At 65.4% G+C, this 14,686-nt stretch overlaps 1 protein-coding gene across 8 annotated transcripts in view; it reads left to right on the top strand.

Moving 5' to 3' along the window:
* LOC115655651 (ubiquitin carboxyl-terminal hydrolase 19-like) overlaps nt 1-14,686 on the top strand; it is a 44,053-nt gene that overhangs the window by 4,353 nt on the left and 25,014 nt on the right. For 5 of the 8 annotated variants that reach the window (XM_030571394.1, XM_030571395.1, XM_030571393.1 and 2 more), the window contains 11 exons: nt 296-573; nt 6,166-6,294; nt 7,143-7,276; nt 7,575-7,949; nt 8,691-8,940; nt 9,234-9,390; nt 9,489-9,560; nt 10,115-10,230; nt 11,133-11,347; nt 13,833-14,031; nt 14,115-14,248. In XM_030571394.1, coding sequence (XP_030427254.1) covers nt 432-573; nt 6,166-6,294; nt 7,143-7,276; nt 7,575-7,949; nt 8,691-8,940; nt 9,234-9,390; nt 9,489-9,560; nt 10,115-10,230; nt 11,133-11,347; nt 13,833-14,031; nt 14,115-14,248 — 1,923 coding nt within the window. In that variant the 5' untranslated portion in view covers nt 296-431. The remainder of the gene's footprint in view (nt 1-295; nt 574-6,165; nt 6,295-7,142; nt 7,277-7,574; nt 7,950-8,690; nt 8,941-9,233; nt 9,391-9,488; nt 9,561-10,114; nt 10,231-11,132; nt 11,348-13,832; nt 14,032-14,114; nt 14,249-14,686) is intronic. The other 3 variants (XM_030571397.1, XM_030571391.1, XM_030571392.1) reach the window with 3 other exon arrangements.

The following is a 14,686-nucleotide window of genomic DNA, read 5'->3' as shown; positions in this document are numbered from 1 at the left end:
GTCCTGCTCTCCATTGCTAGTGATGCCCTGAGAGCCTAGCCTGGAATGCGACGTTTCAGCACCTCTGAGTCAGCTGGAAGTCAACTCTTGGGTCCTTGGAGCCAGGCTAGGCCCTCTGGCTGTGCTGAGGGATGCCGGCGCTCTGGCACGCTGCTCTGGGAAGTACCCTGGCATCCTTTAGGCCTGGCTTGGCTTTAAGGTCACAGGGCCTCTGACATGAGCGTGACTCAGAACATGCTGCCCTCGGCCAGCCCCACTGCCAGGTCCACTCACGTGTGCGCTCTTGTCTCCCTAGGTCACTTGTTCCTTGCCAGAGAGTTTGCTCACAAAGAGTCGCCAAGATAGCTGGGCCAGGAAGAAAGCGTCGAACCCCTGACCCAGACTCCATCACTGACCCCGGCGGGCCGTTCGTCTCCTCCAAACGGCTGAAAATGTCCAGCAGCCCCAGTGCCCCAGGCCAGAGACGAGCGTCCCGGGGGCTGGAGGATGCGACCAACAAGAAGAAGCAGAAGGACCGAGCCAACCAGGAGAGCAAGGAGAGCGAGAGACCCGCTGGCAGTGACCCTAAGAAAGGTAGGGCCCAGGATGCAGCTGTCCCACTGCTCCATCTCTCCGCTCTCCCTGCAGCCGTCTGCTGTAGGATAAGCAAATTCAACTAGGCGCTTCCACTCGCCCATGTAACATGCTCCTCGAGCACGAGTCTCTGAATCCATAATCTGCTTTGCCAGCTGCTGCTTGGCACCATGTGTGAGCCCAGCTCAAACCTGGCTCCGCACACCCCGTCAGGTTTGGAGCTGGGCCTTGCCTTGTAGCAGCAGATCCCCTAGGACTGGCCTTCGGGGGGGCGAGCTGCTTGGGCTGCGTAGGAAGCTGGATTGGAGCCTGGTGCGGCTGGTTCTGCATCAGGCTGTGCAGCATGACACTTCGCTGCCCCTCACTGCCGTGAGTGTTGCTACGGGATCCAGGCAGGTGAGGCCAGGCGCTCTGCTGGGGGTGTCTAAGAACACTGGGCTGGCCGTGCTGGATCAGGCCCAGGGCCTGTCTAGCCCTGGATCGCCCGCGCTGACCCTGCACCCCCAGTGCAGCGTGCACACACTATGGGAGTGGACTGAAAGCAGACTAGCTCTCCTGGAATAGCTCCTTGTGTAGACAAGCCCTAAGACTGCCAAATGTCCAAAAATCTGCAGCTGTGCAGAGTGCAGGCCCAATGGCTTCCCTGCAGGGTGCATACTGACATAGCACTTCAGTTTTGGGCCTGGTGAATTATGGTCCGTGTGATTTATCTATGGTGTGGGTGGTGCAGCGTTCCCCGGCGCCCGCGGGTGCAGCCGTGCTGGGATTCGCACTGGAGGAGCACAGTAAATCACGGGGAGAACCCTTCATGCCAAAGCCCCGTGGGACCTGAGGGCAGGGAGATCTGCCTCGTGGGAATCCTGGATTTCCTGCCTCATAGGGAGGAGGGAAGGTGCAACGTCACCTCCTTCTTTCCCTGGGGGTTGCCTAGAGTTGTGCTGGCAGCTGTGCGTGCCCTCCCGCAGGCAGTGCTGCAGGGCAGGCATGACTCTCCAGGTGCTGGGCACGGACGGACTGCAGAATTGGGAATAAATGCCTTGCTGGGTGTTCTGTGGCCTAGTGAGGTAGCTGCAGGCTGCCACATGTGATGCCTGGCACCAGGTGAGGCCGACCCACGTGGGCTTTGGAGGTTCTCTAGGGGCCTTCGCACTCTGCCTTTTTGCTGGGTCCTTCTCCGCAGGCTGCTCCAGGGACTGCTGGGCTTTGCAGGTCCTTGTGGGTGTGCTGGGCAGACCCCGCTCCTGTGAAAGGGCAGTGCCCAGCCCACTTCCCCAGATGCTCTTGAGCTGCCATCTGGGGTTCCCATCTTCTGGCCCCTTGTCAAGCAGTTCTTGTCAGTCTGAACCCTGCCTTCACTGGCGCTCGCCTTCCCCGGTGCATTGTAGGAGCACTAGTTACCATGGCCAGCTGTGTGCCTGCGGTGGGCACGTGGCAGACCTGTCGCCATCGGGCTGGTTGCCGACGTGCCCAGAAGCAGCTCTGCTGTTTGCGAGGAGGGGTGCCATCTGGAATGGCTGACGCTGGCCAGTGCGTGCTTCCCGAGTGCTGAGCTGCTGGGAAGTGCTGACACTTTCCCACCAGCTTGTGACACGGTCCTCAGGGCGGTGAATTGCCACTGTGGCTGTTCAGTGACGTTCGGGGCTGCTGGGGGTCCCACATCTCTTTGGGACAGCAGCATTCAAACAGTGTCACAAAGTCCCCGGGCGATGCTCTGGAACTGCTCCCCACCAAGCCAGGCAGGACTTTGGGGAGCCTCCTCTCCCTTGGAGCAGACTTGTTCAGGGCAAGAAGCTCACACGGCTTCACCTCCTGGGTATCTCCTTGGAACATTCAGCATCCTCTGCCCCTCCGTGCGCTTCCCACAGCGAGCCTACCCCAGCGGGGTCCTGGGGAAGCCACTGGGTCCTGCACCCCCACTTTGCAGTCAGACGTGACTCTCAGCCAGCCAGTAAAACAGAGGTTTATTCGATGACAGGAACAGGGTCTAAAACAGAGCTTGTAGATACAGCGAACTGAACCCCTCGGCCGGGTCCATTCTGGGGGGCAGTGAGCCAGACCCCCACATCTGCACTTCACTCCTTGTCCCCAGCCAGCTCCAGACTAACAACTCCCTCCAGCCCCTCCTCCTCTGCTCATTTCCTTCCCTGGGCCAGGAGGTCACCTGGCCTCTTTGTCTCCAACACCTTCAGCTGGCACCTTTGCAGAGCAGGGGCCCAGGCCATCAGCTGCTAGGAGACAGAGTGCCAGGCACGTAGGTGCACTGGTCCCTTCCTCTGCAGCAATCACACCCCCTTATTCCACCACCTAGATATTAAGAACTGCCATGGGGACACTGAGGCACCAACACAGTATTCAGAGCAAACATTAAGAACATTCCCAGTTTGTCACAAACAGTGGCTCACCCCTGCTGATGCAGGGCAGGGAGCCCTCAGGCTCCGGTGGCCAGCAGGCTAAAGCTCTCCTTTTTAATCACTTCCCTGCTTTTCTGGAGCAACCCCCCCCTTAAGAGCTGCATTGGAAGGCCTCTCCATGCACGTTAAAGTCTGGTCGAACATGCCTGTGGAAGTCACTTCCCCGCTATGTGCGCACATCCTCTCCTTGGCCTTTCCCAATCCCAGCAAATACCCTGCTCTGGTACCAAGTGCCGGGGGTGGCCCAGCGTGCCCTGAGGACGGGACACTGGCCATTTGGTGGGGGTGCAGCATTCGCTCTCACTGAGCAATGAGTGGCTCATTGCCATGGCAGTAGTTCCCCCCCAGGCCCCTCACAGCCAGGCTGAGGTCACCACTGGGGATCCCCAGTATGTATCTGGTTCCTCGGCCCCCGGTGTGCTTTCTGTGCTGCACTGCACTGCACTGCACTGCTGTCCAGCACCTTTGCTGGAGCTGGGGGGGTTGCAGGACTTGCACCTCTCTGAATGGAGAGCTCCTTCTGCTCACCCCCGCAGAGGCCATGCCGTCCTGTGTGTATTGCAGGGGCCTGGCACAGCAGGGCTGCTGTGAAATAATCTGTGTGACTGTCACAGACAGGGTCCCAAGGTGGCTGGACTTTCATCTTAGAAGCACTCGGAGGCCAGGGTCTGCTGGGGAAGCTTTCTCTGAAATCACTGGGGCAGGGTAGCAGCTGGCTTGCTGGGGTCTCCAGAGGGAATGGGGAATACTCAGGATTCCCTGCCCCCTTTGCTAGCTGGCTTGGCCCTAGAAGCAAACTAACATCCCTGCTGAGAGCACTTGCGGGCTCCGCTAAGCTTGGCATGGCTGGAACACCCCTGGGTCACTTGGGCACTGCACCCCCAGCAGGGCCCTGCGGATGACCGTACGGAACAGAGGTCGGGCACTGACACTGGGGTCACGGAGGAAAGTCAGCGAGCAGGCGCTCAGCATGTAGAACTGACGTGAACGAAATTGGTTTTAGTTATTCGCTGTATCGCGTGCCATGGGCCGTCCGAAGTGGGGAATGTTCAGTAGAGCAGAGTTGAACAGCAGTGGTGAGACCACCGCTCGAATACTGTCCATTGCTGGGGCCAGGTTTGGAAAGGGCTGTTTCATCCGCAGTTCGGAGGCGAGCTGGTTGGAAGAGTGGGAAAGCTGTCTTGCAGGGCGGGTTAGAGGGCAGCCCTTCAGAGAAGACGTGCTGAGAGTCTGTGCCTAGGCGGGAAGAGTCAACAGTGTGCCCTTGTTGCCGAGAAGGCTAACGGCATTTTGGGCTTTATAAGTAGGGGCATTGCCAGCAGATCGAGGGACGTGATCATCCCCTCTATTCGACGCTGGTGAGGCCTCATCTGGAGCACTGTGTCCAGTTGTGGGCCCCCCACTACACAAAGGATGTGGAAAAATTGGAAAGAGTCCAGCGGAGGGCAACAAAAATGATTAGGGGGCTGGAGCACATGACTTATGATGAGAGGTTGAGGGAAATGGGATTGTTTAGTCTGCAGAAGAGAAGGGTGAGGGGGGATTTGATAGCTGCTTTCAACTACCTGAAAGGGGGTTCCAAAGAGGATGGATCTAGACTGTTCTCAGTGGTGGCAGATGCCAGAACAAGGAGTAATGGTCTCAAGTTGCAGTGGGAGAAGTTTAGGCTGGATATTAGGAAAACCCTTTTTCACTAGGAGGGTGGTGAAGCGCTGGAATGGGTTCCCTAAGGAGGTGGTGGAATCTCCTTCCTTAGAGGTTTTTAAGGTCAGGCTTGACAAAGCCCTGGCTGGGATGATTTAGTTGGGGTTGGTCCTGCTCTGAGCAGGGGGTTGGACTAGACACCTCCTGAGGTCCCTTCCAACCTTGATAGTCTATGAAGAGAGAAGACTTGGTAGCAGAGGGCTCTGCGATCCAGTAGCTGGAGTCAGTCATTCAGACTGGAAATAAGGAGTCGCTATTTGCCAGCAGGGGTAATTAGCCACTGCCCCAGCTGTTGTTAGTGTGTGGTGCATTCTCCGTCACTTCGGCTCAACGTCCCCATCAGTTCCCCAGGCCCAGTGCTCTCTCACTGCTCTGCAATGGTCCCTGGGACCCCTTCAGTGTATCTGCCCTGTCTCGCTGGGATAAAGCTTGGAGCCTTCCGCAAGCCGCTGGTCTGGCCTGTTCTCCTTGCGGACTGAGGCGTACGGGAAGGCAGCTCGGCCTGGCATTGTGACCCGCCAGATGAACATGGCTCACCAAGGAGCCGAGCTCTGGTGTGGTCAGCGTAGGCAGCGAGCTAGGAGAGATGCCTGGGCGTCAGGCTCCGTTCTGTGCAGCTGGAGGAGCGCTGAGCGAGCGAGTGTGCTGAAGAGAGCAGAGTCGCTGCAGCAACGGGCGCTGGCCACCCTGCGATTGTCCCTACGGCTTCAGACGTTGTGCTCCATGCAGCTCGCCGCTCCCTGCTAGCGCCACTCTGTCCCTTCCCCCTCCAGTGCCAACCAGGCTGCCCCTTGGTGTGCAGGTGCACTTGTCTAGCCACCCACCGCGGAGGAAGGGCACTGCTGCTGGAGCACAGCAGGCACCAAGCCACGAGGGCTGGCCAGGAGCATGGGGGAGCCTGCGCCTGGAGCGGGGCTCTGTGGTGTTCCTGGTGCCAGTGTCCAGCTGCAGAGTGCTCCCCGGCAGGAGAGGGGGCTGGCGGGTGTGCGCTGGCTCCCTTGCCTGGCCTTGGCTCAGAGGGCTCAGGCCCCTGCCCTCGCAGGTACTGCTCCAGTGCTGCCTCGCTCTGCTCTAGCTGGGCTGGACACACCAGCAGGCCTGGCTCCGCTGTGACAGAGCCCGCAGGAGCCAGGCAGATCTCTCTCCAGCGCAGCCCCCTGGCCCGGCCCTCCTGGGGAGGGAGCGCTGTGCAGCTGGCATGCGCCCGCCTGGGACTGCTAGTCAGGCTGCTCAGAACGAGTCCACCTGAGTGCCCCTGGGGAGAGCTGCTCTGGCCTCTCAGGGCGCTGTGTGTCTGGGGCGGGGCGATAGCCACTCTGCCTGGCCCTGTGACCTGGGTTTCCCAGCTGTACCCGTACTCGCCCCCTTCCCCAGGGGCTCCCATTAACCCCTTCCTGGAGCATGCCGAATGCCTCTCTGCTCCCCGGAGCCAGAGCTGCTGTTTGGGCTGAGAGTGACGCTCCCTCTGCTCTTGCAGACCTGCTGCTGGACTGGAAGCAGAACGCTGACGAGGTCATTGTGAAGCTGAACCTGGGTAGCGGGGCCCTGAAGTTGGAGGAGGTGGATGCTGCGTTCACAGACACCGACTGCGTTGTCAGGCTGCCAGGTAAGAGGCAGGCTCATGGCCGGTGCCTGGGGTGAGAAGAAGGCACTAGATAGCGTAGGTAACCCAGAGCAGTGCATGGAGCTGGGCTCTGTGCTCCCTGCAGACCCAGCCCCGGGTGCAGACCCATCTGGCCTGCCCCAGATCCACCAGCTTAGAGGGTACCGCTGGGGACAGCTAGCTGGAGCGTGCCAACGGGAGAGGCTGCTGTTGGCACAGCCCTTCGGTAGCCACGCGGGTTGGGTCAGGGCGTAATGGAGAATAGCTCCTGGTTCCTGCCCAGCCCATCGGCGGCACCCCCTCTGCACAGGAGATGCTGGCCCCGGGAGGGTAGTCCCAACCAAAGAGCTGAAACCTTGAGTGGGTCTGGGGCCCCTCCCAGTGCACTCCCGGGAGGCAGGCGTCCCAGCTGAACAGTGAGGGTTGGCAGGGAGATTTGGGGTGGGGAAGAAGTGGTTCTGGGCCGAGCAGCAGGCTGGCGGAGAACAGTGAATTGCGGGGAAGCGCATTGCAGAGCGTGACCAGAGGAGGCGCACGGCGCTGTCGGAAGAGGGTGCAGACCAGTGGCTGGAATCCCCCCATGCACAGCAGTGGCAGGCGCCGGCAGGGGGGCAGGCGACGTGGAGATGGGGCTGGCGATGGAACGTCGGGGTGAGAGTCACGCAGCCCCTCTGGGCCAGCCGGCGGCGAAGGGGAGCCGACTCGCTGCTGCAGCACCTTTGGCAGAGTCCCCGGAAGGAGGCGCTGAAGGCCCAAACTCTGTCCGGAGCCCCCTTTGGAGGCACTGGGCCCTGCTGAGCAGAGTCCCTGCCTGTGCCTGCCTGCTGTGAGGTCCCCATTTGTGCCCACAGATGGCCGCCAGTGGAGCGGCCAGTTCTACGGGGAGATCGAGAGCTCCTGCAGCAAAGTCCAGGGTAAGAAGGGCAAGTTCCTGCAGCTGGTGCTTCAGAAGAAGATCCCCCTGCACACCTGGGCTTCGCTCCTGGTAAGGCCACGCACCTCTCTGGGCCCCCAAACCTGCCGCAGGACCCACTGGAGATGAGGGGAGAGGGAGCTGAGCTCTGTGGGCTGCCTTGCCTGGGCAGCAGCCCGGCTGAGCTCCCTGGGGCTGGGGGAGACCATGGGCGTCTCTGTGCATTCTGCTGGACAGAGGGGCTGGCTGCCACTGCCTTGGCCCAGGGCAGTGTGAGGCTGGCATCCGTGCCCACAGCCAGGGGAGGGCTCCATTCGGCCCAGTGCCCTGGCTGCGCAGCCATCCCAACGGGCCACGTTACCTTTCCCAGAAGAAGCGGAAGGACGGATCCAAGGAGCTAGCCAAGGGAGCCGTGAGCCCAAATGGGAAGGAGCAGCCCCTGCCCGCACAGGCCACCCCTGAGGAGCCGGCGAGGAGCAAACGGGAGTTCCCAAACTCAAAGCGAGCTCCAGGGAGGGGCGAGGCCCCAGAAGAGAAGAGCCCAGCCAGCCCTGGGCTGCAAAGCGGGCCCAGCGCCAAGCGGGCAGGGTACCTCAAGGTGGCTCTGACAGAGGAGGAGCCAAATGCCGGGGTCCCTGGGGGCTTGGAGCCTGGCAAAGGACCCAGCGGGAGAGGGGGCAACCTGCAGAACGGCCGAGCAACCTGCGGCGATGCTGCCACAGGCCTGACCCCGCCTCTGATGAAGGTAAGTGGGGGCGCTGGGGACCCTGCTGCCCCCATCACAGGTGCTGTCCTGCCCCATCCCCTCTCCTGAGGGTCTGGAGCCCCTTGTTCTCCCAGTGAGGCCGGGGGTCCCAGTCTCTCATTGGTACTCCTTGGAGTTCGGGGAACACATGCAGCCCCCCTGCAGGCTGAGCTGGGGCATGGCTCTGTGGATGTGGGGAGCCTGACCCTGCCACAGACAGGAAGTTGGGCTGCTCACTTGAGCCCCCAGCTCAGGTTCTCCGTCTGGGCCGAGGCAGGCACCCTGGGGTGGGGGCCGTGAGGGGGCTGGGCGTCATGGCTCCCAGCGGGCTGTGATCGGGGCTGGATCCCAGCAATCTGTCGGCTGGCTGGCTGGCTTACCAGGCTCGCACCCTGGGGCCGAGGAACTCCAGAGCCCAGTGGCCACCTGGCTCCGGTCTCTGGGCAGAGGGAAGGTGCTTAGCAGAACTCCTCCCCTGCTCCTGGCGCAGCGTGCTGGCCCTTGGCAGTTGTGTGGGTAGGAGCCCTGGAGCACACCCCAGGGTCCCTCCTGCACCCCGGAAACCCTGTGCAGGGGGGGCAGGGCAGGTGGGAACAGGGGGCTTCCCTCGCTTGGCAGTAGCTAGGGCCGAGCTGGCAGCCTGGCCATTCAGGGCCATAGACCAGAGCTACGGCTGGAGGGGGGCTGGCCCCAGCTCTGGGGGGACCCCCCATGTCTCACCTTCCCCCTCTGCACGGAAAGGCTGAAGTGCTGCAGAAGGAGCCCGTACTTGTGGGGATGCAGCCACTTGCTGCCCCTTCGGAGAGCTTCCCCCAGCACATGGCGCCCTGCCTGGAGAAGAGAGCCTTGCAGCCAGCCGCTTCCCAGTGCCTGGCAGCCCCTGGAGAGGGCCCCGAGGCTGTCCTGGCCCCCGCCTCCCCTCTGCTGAGCAGAGACGCTGAGAAGAGCGACTGGTCCAAGGAGGATGTTGCCCTGGAAGCAGCAGCGGATGGTAAGTGTAGAGGGAGAGGGAAGCAGAGTGCTAGGCCGTGGTTCCCCGGGCCTCTCCTGCTCCATTTCCTTGCCGGCCGGCAGCGTGTGAACCAAGAGCGCCCGGCTCCATGGGGGTCAGTGAACAGGAGCCTGGGCCCAGAGCAGCCGACGGAGCTGACTCCTGCGGCCTTGTATGTCCCAGCCCGGCAGGCTCCCCTCTGAGTCCTGGGGCCCGTCTGCCTGTGGCGCTGGTGGGGAGGGGCTCCCAGGGCACAGCCGCCTCGCCCCCCACCTGGCCTTGTCCTGTCCTAGAGCCAGAGCCCATGGTGAGCCTGAGCTTGGTGAAGAACGACTCGTACGAGAAGGGCAGTGATTCGGTAGTGGTGCACGTCTACGTGAAGGAGATCCACAGGGAGACCTCCAAGGTGCTGTTCCGGGAGCAGGACTTCACGCTGGTGTTCCAGACCAGGTACTGCTGAGTGCTGGGCCCAGTCACGCACTGTGGGGGCTGCAGCACACCAGGGGCTCCCCCGCCTGCCCTCTGATCGCCTTCTCCTCTCCTTGCAGTGATGCTAACTTCCTGCGAGTGCACCCCAGCTGCGGCCCCCGCACAGTGTTCAGGTGGCAGGTGAAACTCAGGTACCACGCGCTGGCCCTGCAGTACCCGGGCGTTCCCGCTCTCCTCCAGCCAGGACAGAACAAAACAGCCTCGTGGCTGGAGCACAGGGCTGGGACACAACCCCTAGGGTCCATCCCCACTGCCCCGGCCTTGTGCAAGCAATGCCCCTTTGGGTGTCGGAGCGGAGAGCACCCGCCCAGATGGCACTGCTCAAGGCAGCGGGGGAAGTCACTGCGCCTGCCGAGATCCCCTCCTCAGCTGGGCTGGCGGGGCAGATAGCGCCTGCTGCCCTCCAGCAAGGTGCACGCTGCCTGGCGTGCCCTCCCAGGGAAGAGAGCCCACCACAGCGGGGGGAGCCGGGGGACCAGGCAGAGCCTAGCCCATGTTGGAGACAACATGCCAGGCCCCATCCCTCTGACGCGCGGGGCTGAGTGGATCAGTGGTGGCGTTGCGCTGGCAGGAGGCTGGCCCAGCCCAGAGCGCCTCCGCGCTGCTGAGCACCTACCCTGCAAGAGGGCCCAGCCAGGGCCCTGGCTCGTGTCTGCCAGTGCTGAGCCTGCTCTCCTGTCCCCAGGAACCTCATTGAGCCGGACCAGTGCACGTACAACTTCACCGTCTCTCGCATCAACATCTGCCTGAAGAAACGCCACAGCCAGCGCTGGGGGGGGCTGGAAGCCCCGGCTGCACGAGGTCTGCTCCTTGGCTTCCCCTCGCCTTAGCTCTACACGTGGCCCCGCCTGCATCTTCTTGTCTCTGATGGGGGAGGGAACTTGGGTATGGGGCCAGGGGAGCTCGCGCGGCCTGCTGGCTTTGGGGGTGGGTGCTGAGCATGGGGGGCCCTCTGTTGGCTTTGGTGCAGGGGCCGGACCAGGGGGGCAGCCTTGTCGGCTTGAGGGGGGCGGGGCGGGCTGGGCGGGAGGGGGCCCGCTGGCATTGGAGGCAGGGGGCTGCCAGCTTTGGGGGCAGGAGCTGGGCCAGGGGGGGACCCTGCCAGCTGTGGGGGCCAGGCCAGGGTGGTGCCCTGCCACCTTTGGGGGTGGTGGGGGCTGCCGGCTTTGGGGGTGCGGGCCAGGCTGGGGGTGCGGGCCAGGCTGGGGGGGCCCCTGTTGGCTTTGGGGGTGGGGTCCAGGCCGGGATGGTTCCCTGCCAGCTTTGGGTGGTGGGTGACCTGCAGGCTTAGGAGGCGGGGGGCTGACGGCTTTGGAGGTGTGGGCTGAGGGGGGCCCTGCCAGCTTTGGGGGGGGTGGCCTGCAGGCTTAGGGGGCGGGGGGCTGACGGCTTTGGGGGTGCTAGCCGGGGGGGGCCCTGCCAGCTTTCGGGGGAGGTGGCCTGCAGGCTTAGGGGGCAGGGGGCTGACAGCTTTGGGGGTGCAGGCCGGGGGGGCCCTGCCAGCTTTGGGGGGGTGGCCTGCAGGCTTTGGGGGCTGGGGGCTGACAGCTTTGGGGGTGCAGGCTGGGAGGGGCCCTGCCAGCTTTGGGGGGGGTGGCCTGCAGGATTAGGGGGCGGGGGACAGTCTGGGGATGGGAGCATAAGCTGCTCGGCCCATGCCCCCAGCGCTGCTAACCACAGGCCCACCTGTCCCCCTTTTTAAGGTGCAGTGGGTGGTGCAAAGGTTGCCATGCCAACAGGCCCTACCCCTCTGGATAAGAGCCAGCCGGGCGGTAACCAGCACCCCCTGGCCAGTAAGGAGGAGGCTCGGGCAGGGGAGAAGGAGAAGCCCAGAGCAGAGGATGGTGCCCTGGAGGGCGTCGTGGCCCGGACGGCCACAGAGCACGTCACGGTGAAGCAGGAACCGCACGTCCCGTCGGTGAGCACTTGCACGCCAGCGTGAGCAGGCGAGATTCACAAGGGCCCAGACGCCAGAGAGATGCACTCAGCTCCCTAACTGCCAGCGCTGGGGGGGGGGCTCAGCTCCCAGCACCTGCAGACCCTCCCACAGCACCTTCCACTCTGGGAGAGGCTGCCTGCATGGCGCTGTGGGGGCAGGGCGCTGGCTGTGGGGAGCTCCCAGCAGGGGGTGCTGTGGGGGCAGGGCAGGGCGCTGGCTGTGGGGGAGCTCCCAGCAGGGGGCGCTGTGGGGGCAGGGCAGGGCGCTGGCTGTGGGGGAGCTCCCAGCAGGGGGCGCTGTGGGGGCAGGGCAGGGCGCTGGCTGTGGGGAGCTCCCAGCAGGGGGTGCTGTGGGGGCAGGGCAGGGCACTGGCTGTGGGGGAGCTCCCAGCAGGGGGCGCTGTGGGGGCGGGGCAGGGCGCTGGCTCTGGGGGAGCTCCCAGCAGGGGGCGCTGTGGGGGCAGGGCAGGGCGCTGGCTGTGGGGGAGCTCCCAGCAGGGGGTGCTGTGGGGGCGGGGCAGGGCACTGGTTGTGGGGGAGCTCCCAGCAGGGGGTGCTGTGGGGGCAGGGCAGGGCGCTGGCTGTGGGGAGCTCCCAGCAGGGGGCGCTGTGGGGGCGGGGCAGGGCACTGGCTGTGGGGGGAGCTCCCAGCAGGGGGTGCTGTGGGGGCAGGGCACTGGCTGTGGGGGAAGCGCCCAGCAGGGGGTGCTGTGGGGGCAGGGCAGGGCGCTGGCTGTGGGGAGCTCCCAGCAGGGGGCGCTGTGGGGGCAGGGCAGGGCGCTGGCTGTGGGGGAGCTCCCAGCAGGGGGTGCTGTGGGGGCGGGGCAGAGCGCTGGCTGTGGGGGAGCTCCCAGCAGGGGGCGCTGTGGGGGCGGGGCAGGGCGCTGGCTGTGGGGGAGCTCCCAGCAGGGGGCGCTGTGGGGGTGGGGCAGGGCGCTGGCTGTGGGGAGCTCCCAGCAGGGGGCGCTGTGGGGGCGGGGCAGGGCGCTGGCTGTGGCGAGCTCCCAGCAGGGGGCGCTGTGGGGGCGGGGCGGGGCAGGGCGCTGGCTGTGGGGGAGCTCCCAGCAGGGGGCGCTGTGGGGGCGGGGCGGGGCAGGGCGCTGGCTGTGGGGGAGCTCCCAGCAGGGGGCGCTGTGGGGGCGGGGCGGGGCAGGGCGCTGGCTGTGGGGGAGCTCCCAGCAGGGGGCGCTGTGGGGGCGGGGCAGGGCGCTGGCTGTGGGGAGCTCCCCGCAGGGGGTGCTGTGGGGGCGGGGCAGGGCGCTGGCTGTGGGGGCGCTCCCAGCAGGGGGCGCTGTGGGGGCGGGGCAGGGCGCTGGCTGTGGGGGCGCTCCCAGCAGGGGGCGCTGTGGGGGCGGGGCAGGGCGCTGGCTGTGGCGAGCTCCCAGCAGGGGGCGCTGTGGGGGCAGGGCAGGGCGCTGGCTGTGCGGGAGCTCCCAGCAGGGGGCGCTGTGGGGGCGGGGCAGGGCGCTGGCTGTGCGGGAGCTCCCAGCAGGGGGCGCTGTGTGGGCGGGGCAGGGCGCTGGCTGTGGGGGCGCTCCCAGCAGGGGGCGCTGTGGGGGCGGGGCAGGGCGCTGGCTGTGGGGAGCTCCCCGCAGGGGGCGCTGTGGGGGCGGGGCGGGGCGCTGGCTGGGGGGAGCTCCCAGCAGGGGGCGCTGTGGGGGCAGGGCAGGACGCTGGCTGTGGGGAGCTCCCAGCAGGGGGCGCTGTGGGGGCGGGGCAGGGCGCTGGCTGTGGGGAGCTCCCCGCAGGGGGCGCTGTGGGGGCGGGGCAGGGCGCTGGCTGTGGGGAGCTCCCACAGAGGGCGCTGTGGGGGCGGGGCAGGGCGCTGGCTGTGGGGAGCTCCTAGCAGGGGGCGCTGTGGGGGCGGGGCAGGGCGCTGGCTGTGGGGAGCTCCCCGCAGGGGGCGCTGTGGGGGCGGGGCAGGGCGCTGGCTGTGGGGAGCTCCCAGCAGGGGGCGCTGTGGGGGCGGGGCAGGGCGCTGGCTGTGGGGAGCTCCCAGCAGGGGGCGCTGTGGGGGCGGGGCAGGGCGCTGGCTGTGGGGAGCTCCCAGCAGAGGGCGCTGTGGGGGCGGGGCAGGGCGCTGGCTGTGGGAAGCTCCCAGCAGGGGGCACTGTGGGGGAGCTCCCAGCAGGGGGCGCTGTGGTGGCGGGGCGGGGCGCTGGCTGTGGGGAGCTCCCTGCAGGGGGCGCTGTGGGGGAGCTCCCAGCAGGGGGCGCTGTGGTGGCGGGGCGGGGCGCTGGCTGTGGGGAGCTCCCTGCAGGGGGCGCTGTGGGGGCGGGGCAGGGCGCCGGCTGTGGGGAGCTCCCAGCAGGGGGCACTGTGGGGGCGAGGCAGGGCGCTGGCTGTGGGGAGCGCCCAGCAGGGGGCGCTGTGGGGGCGGGGCGGGGCAGGGCGCTGGCTGTGGGGAGCCCCTTGCAGCGAGAGGCCCCGCTCAGGCCTGTCCGTCTCTCCCTCGGCCTTGGCAGCCCAAGCCAATGTGCATGGTGCCGCCGATGACTCACAGCCCGGTGAGCAGCGAGAGTGTGGAGGAAGACGAGGAGGAGGAGGAGAAGAAGGTGTGTCTGCCAGGCTTCACAGGGCTGGTGAATCTGGGGAACACCTGCTTCATGAACAGCGTCATCCAGTCCCTGTCCAACACGCGGGAGCTGCGGGACTATTTCCATGGTGAGCGGGGGGCGGGGGCTGGCCCTGGGGCCGGGGGGCAGCCTGAGGGACACGGCTCACCATGTCCTGCGTGTCTCCTGCAGATCGCTCCTTTGAGGCTGAGATCAACTACACCAACCCGCTGGGCACGGGGGGCCGCCTGGCCATCGGCTTCGCTGTGCTCCTGCGAGCGCTCTGGAAGGGCACCCACCACGCCTTCCAGCCCTCCAAGCTGAAGGTGAGGAGGAGCCCCGGGCCGGGCGGGGTCACATCATCGTGCCAGTTCAGGGGACCCTCAGACGAGCGGGGCTGCCGTTGCTTCGGCGGCTGAAGGCAGTAGATGGAGAATACTGCAAGGCCACACGGGAGTCTGTGAAATGGCTGAGAAGCCGGCTAACTGAGAGGGCTCCAATCCCTTGTGACTGGGGAGGCTTTGGGCGGGTGTTTCCCCAGTGGGGCCCTGCTGGGAACAGTTCTTGGCCCTTCACTAGTTAACACTTTAATGGATGACCTGCAAGAAAACATCCAATCATCACGGATGAAGTTTGCCAATGGCCCGAGAATTGGGGGAGTGATATGCAGTGCAGAGGGCAGGTCGGTATTACAGAGCGATCAGGGTCACTTGGTAAATGGGGCGCAAGCAAACAACATGTTTTCATACAGCTAAATGGAAATG

This window comes from Gopherus evgoodei, chromosome 7 (assembly GCF_007399415.2).
Source record: "Gopherus evgoodei ecotype Sinaloan lineage chromosome 7, rGopEvg1_v1.p, whole genome shotgun sequence".
Classification (NCBI taxonomy): Eukaryota; Metazoa; Chordata; order Testudines; family Testudinidae; genus Gopherus; species Gopherus evgoodei.
The sequence above is the reverse complement of the archived record's forward strand: the minus strand, read 5'-3'. Positions and strand labels throughout refer to the sequence as shown.